Below are 14,055 nucleotides of genomic sequence, written 5' to 3' on the forward strand. Positions count from 1 at the left end.
GTATTGGTCTTTTGCATCCTTAGTTAAATTTATTCATACATATTTTATTCTTTTGGTTGCAATTGTAAATGGAATTTATGCCTTGATTTCCCCCTCAGATTGTTTATTACTAGTGTATAGAAACACTACAGACTTTTGAGTGTTGGTTTTGTAACCTGCCACTCTGCTGTACTCATTTATTAGCTCTAGTAGATTTGCTGTGGAATTTTCGGGGTTTTCGAAATATAGTATCATATCATCTGCAAACAGTGAGAGTTCTACTTCTTCCTTTCCAATGTTGATGTCTAGTATTTCTTTTTCTTGTCTAATTGCTCTGGCTAGAACTTCCAACACAATGTTGAATAACAATGGTGATGGTGGACATCCTTGTCTTGTTCCTGATCTTAGAGGGAAAGTTTTCAGTTTTTCCTCATTGAGGATGATGTTAGCTGTGGGTTTTTCATATATTCCCTTTATCATGTTGAGGAAGCTCCCTTCTATTCCTATTCTTTGAAGTGTTTTCAACAAGAAAGGATGTTGAATTTTGTCAAATGCCTCTTCTGCATCAATCGAGATGATCATGTGGTTTTTCTGCTTTGATTTGTTGATATGATATATTACATTAATTGGTTTTCTTATGTTGAACCATCCTTGCATACCTGGGATGAACCCTACTTGGTCATGGTGTATAATTTTTTTACTGTTCTGCTGGACTCAATTTGCAACAATTCTGTTGAGGATTTTTGCATCTATATTCATTAGAGAGATTGGTCTGTAGTTTTCTTTTCTTGTAGTATCTTTGTCTGGCTTTGGTATGAGGGCAATGTTGGCTGCATAGAATGAGTTAGGTAGCCTTCCCTCCTCTTCAATTTTTTTGAAGAGTTTGTGTAGGATTGGTACTAATTCTTTCTTGAATGTTTCATAGAACTCACATGTGAAGCCATCTGGTCCTGGACTTTTCTTTTAGGGGAGCTTCTTAATGACTAATTCAATTTCTTTACTTGTGATTGGTTTGTTAAGGTCGTCTATTTCTTCTCAAGTCAATGTTGGATGTTCATACCTATCTAGGAAGTTGTCTATTTGATCTACATTGTCGAGTTTATTAGCATAAAGTTGTTCATAGTATCCTCTCATTACCTTCTTTATTTCTACAGGGTCAGTGGTTATGTCTCTTCCTCCATTTCTGATTTTATTTATTTGCATCCTCTCCCTTCTTCTTTTAGTCAACCTTGCTAAGCATCCATCAATCTTATTAATTTTCTCATAGAACCAACTTCTGGTTTTGTTGATTTTCTTGATTGTTTTCATGTACTCAATTTCATTTATTTCTGCTCCAATCTTCATTATTTCTTTCCTTTTGCTTGCTTTGGGGTTAGTTTGCTGTTCTTTCTCTAGTTCTTCCAAGAGAACCCTTAATTCCTCAATTTTTGCTCTTCTTTTTTAATATAGGCATTTAGGGCAATAAATTTCCCTCTTAGCACGGGCTTTGCTGCATCCCTTAAATTTTGATATGTTGTGCTTTCATTTTCATTTGCCTTAAGATATTTACTGATTTCTCTTGTAACTTTTTCCTTGACCCACTGGTTGCTTAAGAGTGTGTGTTGAGCCTCAATTTATTTGTGAATTTTCTGGCCCTCTGCCTATTATTGATTTCAAACTTCATTCCTTTATGATCTGAGATAGTGTTTTGTATGATTTCAATCTTTTTAAATTTATTGAGACTTGCTTTGTGTCCCAGCATATGTTCTATCCTTGAGAAGAATCCATGAGCACTTGAGAAAAAGGTGTATCCTGCTGTTGTGGGGTGTAATGTTCTACAAATGCCTGTTAAGTCTAGTTTGTTTATTGTGTTATTCAAATTCTCTGTTTCTTTATTAATCTTCTGTATAGATGTTCTGTTCATTGATAAGAGCAGGGAATTGAAGTCTACAACTATTATGGTAGATGTGTCTATTTCTCTTTTCAGTGATTGCCTCATATATTTTGGCTTGGTACATAAATATTTATGATTGTCTTCTTGTTGAATTGTTTCTTTTATTAATACATATTGTCTTTCTTTGTCTCTTTCAATTGTTTTACGTTTGAAGTCTAATTTGTTGGATATTAGTATATGGACTCCTGCTCTTTTCTGATTGTTGTTTGCATGAAATATTTTTTCCCAACCTTTCCCTTTCAAACTATGTTTATCCTGGGTCTAAAATGGGTCTCCTGTAGACCACAAATAGAAGGGTCCTGTTTTTTAATCCATTCTGTCAATCTATGTCTTTTGATTGGGGAGTTTAATCCATAAACATTTAGTGTTATTACTACAAGGGCAGTACTTTCTTCTACCATTTTATCTTTTGGATTTTATGTGTCATATCTAATTTTTCTTCTTTTTACCTTTACTGATAGTCTTCATTTCTACACTCTTCTCCACACCTCTCTCTCCATCTTTTCCTATCTGTCTCTAGTGCTCCCTTTAGTACTTCTTGCAGAGCCAGTCTCTTGGTCACAAATATTTTCAGTGATTTTTTTTGCCTGAAAATGTTTTAATTTCTCCCTCATTTCTGAAGGACAATTTTGCTGGATACAGAATTCGTGGTTGGCAGCTTTCCTCTTTTAATATGTTAAATGTATCATAACCACTGTCTTCTCATCTCCATGGTTTCTGCTGAGAAACCTATGCATAGTCTTATTGGGCTTCCTTTGTATGTGATGGATTGCTTTTCTCTTGATGCTTTCAAAATTCTATCTTTCTCTTTGACATGTGACATTCTGATAAGTAAGTGTGTTGAAGTACGTCTATTTGGATCTATTCTATTTGGGGTACACTGCACTTCTTGGATCTGTAATTTTAAGTCTTTCATAAGAGTTGGGAAATTTTCAAACTGATAATTTCCTCCATTAGTTTTTCTCCTCTTTTTCCCTTCTCTTCTCCTTCTGGGACACCCAAAACACATATATTCATGTGCTTCATGTTGTTATTCAATTCTCTGAGTTCCTACTCATAGTTTTCCAATATTTTCTTTTGTTTGTTGGATTTCAGATGTCCCGTCCTCCAGTTCACTAATCCTGTCTTCTGCCTTTTGAAATCTAACATTGTAGGTTTCCATTGTTTTTTTCTTCTCTTCTACTGTGCCTTTCATTCCTATAAGTTCTGTGATTTGTTTTTTCAGACTTTTGATTTCTTCTTTTTCTTTGTTCCTTTCCTTCTTTATATCCTCCCTCATTTCATCAATTTGACTTCTGTTGAGATTTTCCATGTCTGTTCGAACATCCTGAATTAACTGTTTCAACTCCTGCATCTCATTTGAATTGTTGGTTTGTTCCTTTGACTGGCCCATATCTTCAAGTTTCTTAGTATGATTCATTATTTTTTGCTGGTGTCTCTACATTTAATTTCCTTAATTAGTTTATTCTGGAGATTATTATCACATTTTTTACCTAGGATTTTCTTGCTGGATGACTTTGTTGTCTATCTTTTCTATGGCATTCAGTTCAGCTTATTCTAGACCTCTAGCTTTGGTTTTGTTTAGCAGATTAGAATTTTTCAGTTCTTGTTTCTTGCCCTGTCTGTATGGTGCCTTTTTATCCCACTTAGTAGGGTCTACTTAGGTATTATAGATCCCAGTCAGATTTTCCCAGACCAAATTGGTCTCCTCCCAGGAGGAAAGAGTCACCTGCATCAGTTTTTCCTGAGGGTGAGACCCAGCAGGTTTAAATAATTTCTATGAAGCCTGTAGACTCGGTGTTTTTCCTATCCTGCCCAGTATGTGGAGATTGTCTGCCCACAGGTCCCACCAACATAAGGTGATGTGGTACCTTTAACTTCAGCAGACTATCTCTGCTGGGGGTGTGGTCAAGACAAAGGAGAGGTTGCAGGCTGGCTTTAATCACTTCAGTTTTCCAGACCCCGGGGTCTGAATTCCTTGAGGGAGGGATTCCACCTGATCTGGGCCCCACCCCTCTCCTGGGGAAGGCACAACCTCCAGACAAGCTCTCAGACAAGCTAAATTTCACCCTTACCTGGGGCAGTTGTAGCCTGAGAAGGGGTTCTGGGTGGGATCGCAGCTGGTTCAACTTGTCCAGATTGGTGTACACTGTGTGTCCAGTCACTGATGTGGCCCTAGCAGTTGTTTTGTACTGTTTCTGGCTTTTTACTAGCTGCTCTGGAGGATGAACTAAATCCCACATCTCACTAAGCCACCATCTTGGCTCCAGACCTGGAGCTCACTCTTATGCAAGCTTCAATTAGACACTGCTACCTATCATGGCTTGTCAACCCCAACCAAAACCATTCCTGCCAATTCTAAAGAACACCTAGAGCATTATAAAATATTCTACAAAGGTTATATGCACTAACATAACTTTCCAGAACCTACAACCTCCACATGGGTCCCTGGACCAGATAAGTCCTGAAATGCAGAGGGGCCAGCCTCTCCAGAACATCACCTAGTTCCATCCCTCTATCCCATATTATCAACAGCTCCTTCCAACATGGAAAAGCTAAAATGGGCATAACCCAAATATCCCTAAAGAGTGGGAGAAAGATCAAAGGTGATTGTGGAGTTATACAGAGAAGGTAGGGTTTAATAAATGAGTATGACTGCTGAATCACTGTATTCATATTTCTTTAGTTTCCAGAATCTTAGAGCAGCTAGAAGTAAAAACCTAAAATTGTGACATAACCCATACCAAACTCCAAAATCTGTTCTACAACTAATTGTGGTGCTATGCTTTGAAATTTATTGCTTTTTTGTATATATGTTATTTTTCACAAAAAAGAAAAAAAAAGTCAATTGTGATGATAAATGCAAAGCTATATGATGATATTGTGAACCACTGACTGTACACTTTGGATGACTGCATGGTATGTGAATATATAACATGTATTAATAAAAAATTTCTATTCAACTTTATTGGGGTTTAATTTACATATAATGAAAATCACCCACTTAAAAATATTATGTGCAATATTATAATTCTGTAAATAATTACTATAAGAACAAACACAGGAAAGGAATACATGATATTAAAACTGATTGTATGTCAGGATGATAGGATTATGGATGTGATTTTGCTATGCTATTTAAATGTTATCTAATTTTAGATTTTTAAAAGATTCTTGATTAGTTTTTTATCCAAATGTAGGCTTCGGAAGAAAATAATAAAACCAGGCAAATACAACAGATTTTTAAATTAATCAGTAACATGTATTGCTACCATTTACACTTTATATTAAAGCTGTTCTTGAATAACCCTCATAGTTCAAAAGTCTTCCAAAAATACACATAAAATAACTGAGATGATGACACTGAATCATGCTATATTTGTGGAAAAATCTTACCATCAACTGCCACCAGTACAGCAGTCCGACCTTTTCTCTCATGTTCAGTCATGGAATCATCTACATCGTTATTAATAACAAGACCATTTCTAACCATCCATTCCCTGTTACCAATGAGGACTTTGTACTGCTGAGCATTAAGAACATCTGAAAGAAATGTTCAAAAATAACAATTAGTGAGCTCATTTAATCTTAATAACAATTTTCTGAGAGACAAGCAAGCTCTTCCAATCTAACCTTGCAGTCCTACATTGTATTTTTGGTAGAACACAGCTTACAACAGTGATTTTCAATTTTTGTAGGAACATACTCTACTCTTTCAAGACTCTGGGCCTTTGCACATGTTGCTGCCTCTGCAAGGTATGTCCTTCTCCTTCCTCTGCAAATAGAAAACTCCATCCTATTCTTCAAGAGCCAGACCAAATGTTACTTCCTCAGCAAAGGTTTTCCTTTGACCTTCCACAACGATTCAATCAAATTAAAAATATTTATTGTGCATCAGTAGCTAAATGTGGTTGGACAAAATCTCATAATCATGTCGACTTGTCTCATTTTAAATCTGCTACCACTAACTTTAAGTGGGCCTTTAGTATTGTCTAGGAATTCTACTACATTTCTTCACTCATTCTCCATTTCTTCTAGATGGCTATTTCATACCTCTCTTTTTCCCTCAAATGTCCAACTTTTCATCTTCCATTCTCACCAGATGATGACTTTACTTCCTACTACAAAAAGAAAATAGAAACAATAGAAGAGCATTTGCACAAACTCTCATTACCATGGCTATCCAGCTATCTTTGCCTGTGTCCATATAATCTATTTTCATTTCTGTTATTAACTGCCCCTGCTCCCATTTAAGGCCAGCCTCTCCACTTGCCCATTAGATCCCCCTCTTCTTGCCTATTCTAGGCTCTCCAGCAATTCTCCCCTATCTCTCCTACATCATCAAAATTTCTATCTCTATCAGATTCTTCCTATCAGCATACCAACCTGCTGTACATTATCCAGCTTAAAACCCCCTCTTGATCTCACCTACCTCTCTAGCTACTGTCTCATCTCTCCCTAGTGTTGCTACTCCTGAGGTTTTCCCCACCTTATTTAAATGGTAACACCATCTTAATAATTGCTTCATCCAAAAACTTCAGCATAATTCTTGATTCCTGCTTCTCTCATACACCATTTCAATTTATGAGCAGGTCTGTCAGCTCCGCCTTTAAGACACATCCACTTCCTACGACCTCTACTATTACCACACTGGTCCAAGCCACCATAATCTTTCATCTGAATTATGTCAGCAGCTTCTAACTCATTTCTCTGCTTCTGACCTTGCTCCCTCCAAACTACGTTCACCAGAACAGCCAAAGTAATACTTTTAAAACATTAAGTCAGATTCTATAACTCCTCCACACAAAACCCTCAACTGACTTTCCATCTCAGGGCAAAAGCCAAAGTCTTCCTAAAATCCTTCCATGATCTAGTCTCTCACAAGCTCTCTGACCTCATCTCTTATTTCTTTCCCACTCATTTATTCTTGTCTAGCCACACTGGTATCTTTGCTGCTCAACAAACAAGCCAAGTATATGCCTATCTCAAGGCCTTTTTAAAAATGCAGTTTTATTGAGATATAGTCACACACCATAGAAAACCATACAAGGTATACAATCACTGGCTCACAGTATCATCAAATACTTGTGCCTACAACCCCATGATCAATTTTAGAACATTTTCATTTCTCCAGAAAAGAAATAAAAATAAAAAATGAAACCCAAATCCCCCATACCCCTTAACCCTCCCTATTATTGACCAATAGTATTGGTGTAGTCCATTTGTTTCTGCTAATGAAAGAGTATTAAAATATTACTGTTAAGTACAGTTCATAGTTTGCAATAAATATATTTTCCCTATATACTCCTTTATTATTAACTCCTTATAATAGTGTCATACATTTGTTGTAGTTCATGAAAGAACTCTTCTTATATTTGCCAAGTTAATCATAGACATTGTTCACCACAAGATTCACTGTGGTATATATTCCTATGTCTCAAGGCTTTTATACTTACTATTTCTCCTGCCTAGAATACTCTTGTCACAGACATTCACATGGCTTTTTCCTTTACTACCTCAGGTCTTTGCTCAAAAGCCACCTTCTCAATGAGGCCTGGCCTAATTAACCTATATAAGATAGTTCACCCCTACTCCCAGCATTCTGTATAACACTTACTTTACTTCATTTTCCTCCAGAGCATTATCTCTATCTGAAAACTATATTTTCTTATTTACTTGCTCACTGTCTTATGTTTTCCCATGAGAATGTAAGCTTCACAAGGAAGGGGCTTTGTCTATTTTACTCACTGCTGATTCTTTAGTGTCTCGAACAGTGCATGACACGCAGTGAAGTACTCAAAAAAAGCTGACAAATGAATAAATTTACTATAAGTCAATGTGCTGGATACTGGAAGTTAACAGACAAATAATTCACAGTCTAGTAGAAAAACATGGGTAAACAATTATAATACAGTTTGCTTGGTACAACAACAGAGATTAATAGTATAATTATGTTTCCAAAAGAAGAGCAAATATCTCTGCCTGAGTGTGTTAGTGTAGGCTTCACTGACCAAAGATTTGAGCTAGGTCTTGACAAACGAGGGATGCCATTTGCAGACAAGGACATTACATACAGAAAACAGTAAATGAGATGATGAAATAGGCATGCAATGGAACCATGTAAGGTGGAACTATAAGTAGTTCAGTGTGGAAAGAGAAAAGAATACACATGGATCGGCGGAAAACAGAAAAGGTGGATGGTACAGGGAGGCAAGAGATAGATCATGAGGAACAGATCTAGAACAAAGTCTAGAAAGAGTTGACATTGCCCTACAGGAGATGAGAGCCATTAAAGAAGGGATCCTTAACAGAGATCCATAGATGGGCTTCAAGATATAAGTGAACCTCTTGAAACAAAATTTTTCTGAGGGGTGAATCCATAGCTTTCACTATATTCCCCCATAGGTTCGTGATTCAGAAAAAGGTTATAAACTACTTCAATAAAATGTAATAGTCAGAAAGTGATGTGGTCATATTTGCACATTAACAGAATCACTCTGGCACAAATGGATGGAGTAGCTGGAACAGGTGGGTTTACCAATGTCTTTTGGGCAGATGGATAGATCAACATGAAGCTCAGAGAACAGGCCTTGGCTGGAAATGTGGATTTTGGTAGGGTAGCAGAATTCTATAGGTGGCACAGGAAGTGATGGGCATGAATGAGATTCTATAGAGTATGTAAAATGAAAAAAGACAAAGGAAAAAACTCTGAGAACATCTAACATTTGGGAGCAGGAAAGAAAAGGACTCAATGTAGAATTAATAGTGACAACCAGGAAAGTGAGAAGAGAATCTTGAGAAAGCAGTCATGGAATCAAGGGAGGAAAGAGTCTTAGAAAGGAAGTAATGGTCAAAACTGTCCAATGCCTTAGCGGTTCATGTGATATGAAGAATGAGAAGTGATCACTGGAGTCGGCACTGAGTAAGGTCATCAGTGGGCTTAGCAAGAACAGTTTCAGGAGTATAGATGGGGCAGAATCCAGACTGCAATGATTTGAGACATGAATGTGCTGTGAATAAGTGAGTTTAGCAATTCTAGACTTCTCTTTCTAGAAGCATAGCTATAAAGGAAGAGAAAACATATAGGAAATAATTTACAAAGCAATGAAGATATTTTGATGGAGCAAATGTTTATACATTTAGGAAAATGAAACTTCTAATATAGGAGTGATGGAAAATAAAAAAGCATGGGGACATAACAGAGAGTAAGGTCTCTAAAGAGTCAAGAGAGAATGTATCTAGAGCAAAGATGAAGGTATATATTAGGAAAGATGAAGAAAATGTCTTTCCCTGGAAGAGGAATAATTCTGGGCAAAAATTGAAAATAACAATATCTGGGTATCTTAGTTTTCTATATGAAAAATAAGCAAAGTAATTTGCTTAGGGGGTTAGGGGGAGGGTCATATAATCTTGTGAAAGATAAAAAAGGTTTGGAGTAAATGTGATAAGAAATAGAATTACTGAAGTAAGATGGAAGATCAACTAAGGCCAGACCTCACACCCTATAGTGGTATCAGTGAACAGAGTTTAGAAATGCTCTCTAGGAATTTGAGTGAAATAAAGAAGGCGTATGGTAGAACTGATTTGAGAGAATGAAACTATGATGCCAATTTTTGTTTCTTATGTAACAGTTAAAGGTTATAAAGTTAACTGCTCTATAATAGGTACTACAAAGAAAATTAGCTTACTTGAGAGCTGGGTGTCAAGAATCATGGAAGACGAAGTTGATGATTGTTCACTACTTGCATCAATTTGAATGAGGGATACATTTTTAATATTGTTTTCCTCTATCTTCCAGTTATTCTTATGCAGCAAGCCTTCAATATTGGTGACTTTACAGCTAATACCACAGCCTGGCACAACCTGGAAATCTATACAGGTACCCAAGGTTTCAGTGTCCAGCTCCTAACAAATAGAAACAGAAGGATTTTCTCTGCTGTTCTAATAATGCAAGGACTTCCATTAGCAAGCTCAAAGATTACTCCTGGTTAACTGTAAACGTTTAGACATACGTTACATGTCTGGTAAAGACTAAATATTTAAAATAAAACTGTCATTAGTCATTGCCTACTTTACAGAGGATTTTGATACAGATGAAGGATCAAAGTGCTGACTATCATATCCAAAGTTACAGGAGAATCTCAGAATCTTTTGTTTCTAATCCCACTCTAAAAATTATAGCATGTTTGGGGAAAGAAAACAGAAGTGGTTTATCGGTATTTTCTGCGCTCTCCAGTAGAGAATTACAAGTTAAAAATTTAAGTCTATAGACAAGTTAGATGTTTTACTCAATACATGGCAAAGGGTAATAGAGAATAGGGCCTTTAGTTACCAGGGTGCTCTCTAGTGTGATGCTGTGTCTTCAGTAAGCCAAAGAATTCTAGTGGCTATCATTGTTTCCTTGCTATTTACAGCGTCATCCTCTGTGTTTGATTTGGGTATAAAGAAGCTAGGTCAATAACAGTTAATAGGTAGAAAGGAAAGAACAAATATAGAAATGGCAAGTAATGGTAGAAATTGCCACATTGTAACTTTAAAATTAACATGAGATAATTTACAAATTCAATGAGAAAAAGACAAACAACCCTACTGAAAAATAGGCAAAGAATACAAACAGGTTACAGAAAAGAAACAGAAATGGCCAATAAACTGATGCTCAACTTCACTCATAATTAAGGAAAGAGAAAGCAAACTGACTTTTTACTTACTAAATTGGAAACAATTTAGTGTTAGCAAGAGTGTGGGGAAATGGGCACTCTTACAATTTTTGAAGATATAAACTGATACAAACTTTCATGTGGGTGTTGGCAATATTCATTAGCTGGTATTGGTAATATTTATGAAAATTTAACTGCATGTATCCTTTGATATAGCAATTGAATTGACTGGCATTCAATGTAGAGATAAACTTGTAAAAGCTGACGAAAATGTTTACTGCATATTGTAATAACAAAATAACAATCATACAATAATAATACAACTCAGCCATTAAAAACAGTGAGGAGATCTGTATGTCCTAACATGGAAAATCATTTAATAAAATTTAAAAAAAAAACAACAAGGTAACAAAGAGTAGTCACTGGATGATCTTTCTATGTAGGGTTAAAAAAAGAATAAATAAATAGGCATCTTGATATATGCATTAAAAACTGTTGGCTGATGCACAAGTTGTAAATATACCAAAACTTACTGAATTGTACATTCAAAGGGTGAACTTTATGATGTGTGAATTATATTGCAATAAAGCTGTTATTTAAAAAACTGTTAACAGGTTAACAGCTGTTAAACTTTGTAGAGAGAAATTATAGAAGGGGTGGGGAATGAGACTTTCAATTTTCATTATATAACTGTCTGAATTTTGTGAATTTTCCTACTATAAGTATGTATTATTTCTATTATTAATTTTTTATGTCAACAGGAGTTATCCATGTGGCAGAATTATAGCTAGTTTCTGTTTTCATCTTTATACTTATCTGTATGAAGAAACTAAGACATTTTATAAAATTAAAAGAGAAAATACAAGTCTCTCTAGCCTCATACCAGCTATGTGTAAATTATAGTAAACACCAGTCTGGCCTTCTATTTCTTATACTTGGATAAGGTTTTTGGGTAATTCCTAGAGGAGATAATTACATAAATAAACAAAAGAAAAATATACCTGTTTGCAGTATTTGGTTACTGCTGCTCCTAGAGGGTGTTCACTGTTACTTTCAGCAGTCCCCAAAATGGCCAGGATCTTATTGCGCGATATTTTGCTATTTTCCACTAGAACCTTTACTTGATTCACTACTGGGGTTCCACGGGTAATGGTTCCAGTCTTATCAAATACCACTACCTTTACCTGTAAGAAAATTAAATATAATGCACCTATATTTATCTTAAATATAAAATAAAATATAATGCACCTAAATGACTTGATAATCCTTAACATCACCTTTCTAGAAATGAGAAAAAGGTTTACTTTGGCAAAAAGATTACTATTTAGTTTCTTAATAAGCTGACATTATTTTTGGAAGGACAAAAGGAAGGGAGAATTATGGAACAAATCCCCTTAGTTATAGCTAATATTTATCCCCTACAAAAGTTCAACAGTTTAATCATGCTAAATATGTACGGGAATATGTTAAACAACTAGAGTTAATTGTTAAGGGTTGACTGTAAACAGGTAATTAAGAGACACCTCTGGACCCTCTACGGGGAACAGAAAGCTTTCAATACTAATGAATTGTAGGGTCATAGGGAAGATCTGGGCAGAAGACAGATACGAGATAAGAGGAAAGGTAAGTAACCAAGTTGAAGTGAGTATCAGATAAGACCTGCTGGGTTGCTTTGGTTATGTTGGGTCTAGTTAAGAAATTTGGGGTGAGAAGAGATAGCTCAGGGAACCAATGAAAGAACATAGCCTAGATAGGAAAAAGAAAGAGTCTGGAATTAGAGATTACAGTCACTTCTCAGGAAACGTGGACTAAGAACCCTGAAAAATGAGTAGCCCGAGGAACAGAGATGACAGAGATACAATGATTAAATGCAAAGCATAAGAGAATAATAACTATAAAGAACATTGAGATAATTAAGGTCAGGCCCACAAGAGACTCAGGTTATGGACCATGTGGAAAAATAATTTAGGACTCTGTGTTTCTCAATAGAGGCACTATTGCTAGTTTGGATGGGGCAATCTGTAGTTCTGGGGGACTTTCTTACCTTATGTGCCATCTCCAAAGGCTCTCCACCTTTGATTAATATGCCATTTTGAGCACCTACTCCTGTACCGACCATCACAGCAGTTGGAGTAGCCAGTCCCAGAGAACAGGGGCATGCAATACATAGAACTGTGATAGAGGCTTGAAAAGCAAAGCGTATTATTGTTTCTGTTCTGGAGATACTTCTATTGTAGCCCTTTAAAAGAAAGGCATAAATTTTGTTTACTGCTTTACAGTTGTACAAAACAAAACAAAACTTAAATAAAACCGCAATTCTGAAGTCACACATACCATGCCTAGCTACCAACACACTGTTATAGTAACTAGCAAGAAAACACTTTTTTTTCCTATGAAGAAACTGTGACTTAACTGGGAAGTATGTCATAGTTCTAAAAACAAGATTTCATTTTTGCTGATTCCAGAGTTACAAATTATAGAGTGACTATAGGGAACACACAATTCAGAGCCTTTCTTTTTTTTTGCCCCATATAGAGAATAAGTGCTTTTATTAGGGACTTTCAGGATAGCTGCAAACATGAGACATAATTCTCAACAAATTTGATCCTAACTACAATTTTGAATTTCTGTATCACTGTATATTAAAACCATGAATCTGCCTGTCATACAATTCTTTAAAGACAATGAAAACAATTGCATGTCACGCAAAGGGAGCTTAATCACACTCCAACAAAATCCCTTTGGATGTAACAATGTGAACCGCTAATTAAATTCTGAGTAACCTTAAGTATTTGCTCATGTGGGTAAATAATAATTGTTATTTTTACAGTAAATCTCCTAAGAAATCCTGAATTTATGAGAAAAATTTCTTTAGGACACACATTACAAAATACTTTGCAGCAATCCTCTTGTTCAAAATGTACTTAAACAATGTGAATCATTTAAAGAAACTTTTTCTATTATACTAATGACCATAACATGAAATAGATATACAGTCATTATAATTCTACTTGTTCTATAATTAAAGGGACAAACAGTGTGAAAAAGTGATACAGCCAGCATGGCATTTTTCTTCTAAATGAAGAAATACAACAAAGTTAGACTGTATTAGTAGTAATAGTTTTACAGTGCTGGTTCTTACTAAGTTTGCAAATGTCTAAACTAAACTAAATGTTTATCTTAGAGTTAAAATGAAATGGAGTTAGAAGGGACTTTCACAGATATCTAGTCTTATAATTTCATATATGTCATATGTGCATGTTTCAATGTATGTTGCATGCTTTTACCTATACTACCTCTAATTTTGTAATTTAGGTATTATTATCCCTATTTTACAGATGAGACAACAGGATAAGTGAAGTTAAGTGACTACAGTATATGTCTAATTTGAGGCGCATATCTTTTAGGCTAATTATTACCATTTTATACCACTCTTTAAAGACTATAATAGAACTAGATAAGCAGGTAAAAATACTATCTTATATT

At 35.5% G+C, this 14,055-nt stretch overlaps 1 protein-coding gene across 4 annotated transcripts in view; it reads right to left on the reverse strand.

Moving 5' to 3' along the window:
• ATP7A (ATPase copper transporting alpha) overlaps positions 1 to 14,055 on the reverse strand; it is a 320,386-nt gene that overhangs the window by 10,927 nt on the left and 295,404 nt on the right. For all 4 annotated transcript variants that reach the window (XM_077144962.1, XM_077144963.1, XM_077144964.1 and 1 more), the window contains 4 exons: positions 12,614 to 12,808; positions 11,571 to 11,753; positions 9,601 to 9,817; positions 5,309 to 5,455 (listed from right to left, as the gene is read on the reverse strand). In XM_077144962.1, coding sequence (XP_077001077.1) covers positions 5,309 to 5,455; positions 9,601 to 9,817; positions 11,571 to 11,753; positions 12,614 to 12,808 — 742 coding nt within the window. The remainder of the gene's footprint in view (positions 1 to 5,308; positions 5,456 to 9,600; positions 9,818 to 11,570; positions 11,754 to 12,613; positions 12,809 to 14,055) is intronic.

The sequence above is a fragment of the Tamandua tetradactyla genome, chromosome X (assembly GCF_023851605.1).
Source record: "Tamandua tetradactyla isolate mTamTet1 chromosome X, mTamTet1.pri, whole genome shotgun sequence".
Taxonomy (NCBI): Eukaryota; Metazoa; Chordata; class Mammalia; order Pilosa; family Myrmecophagidae; genus Tamandua; species Tamandua tetradactyla.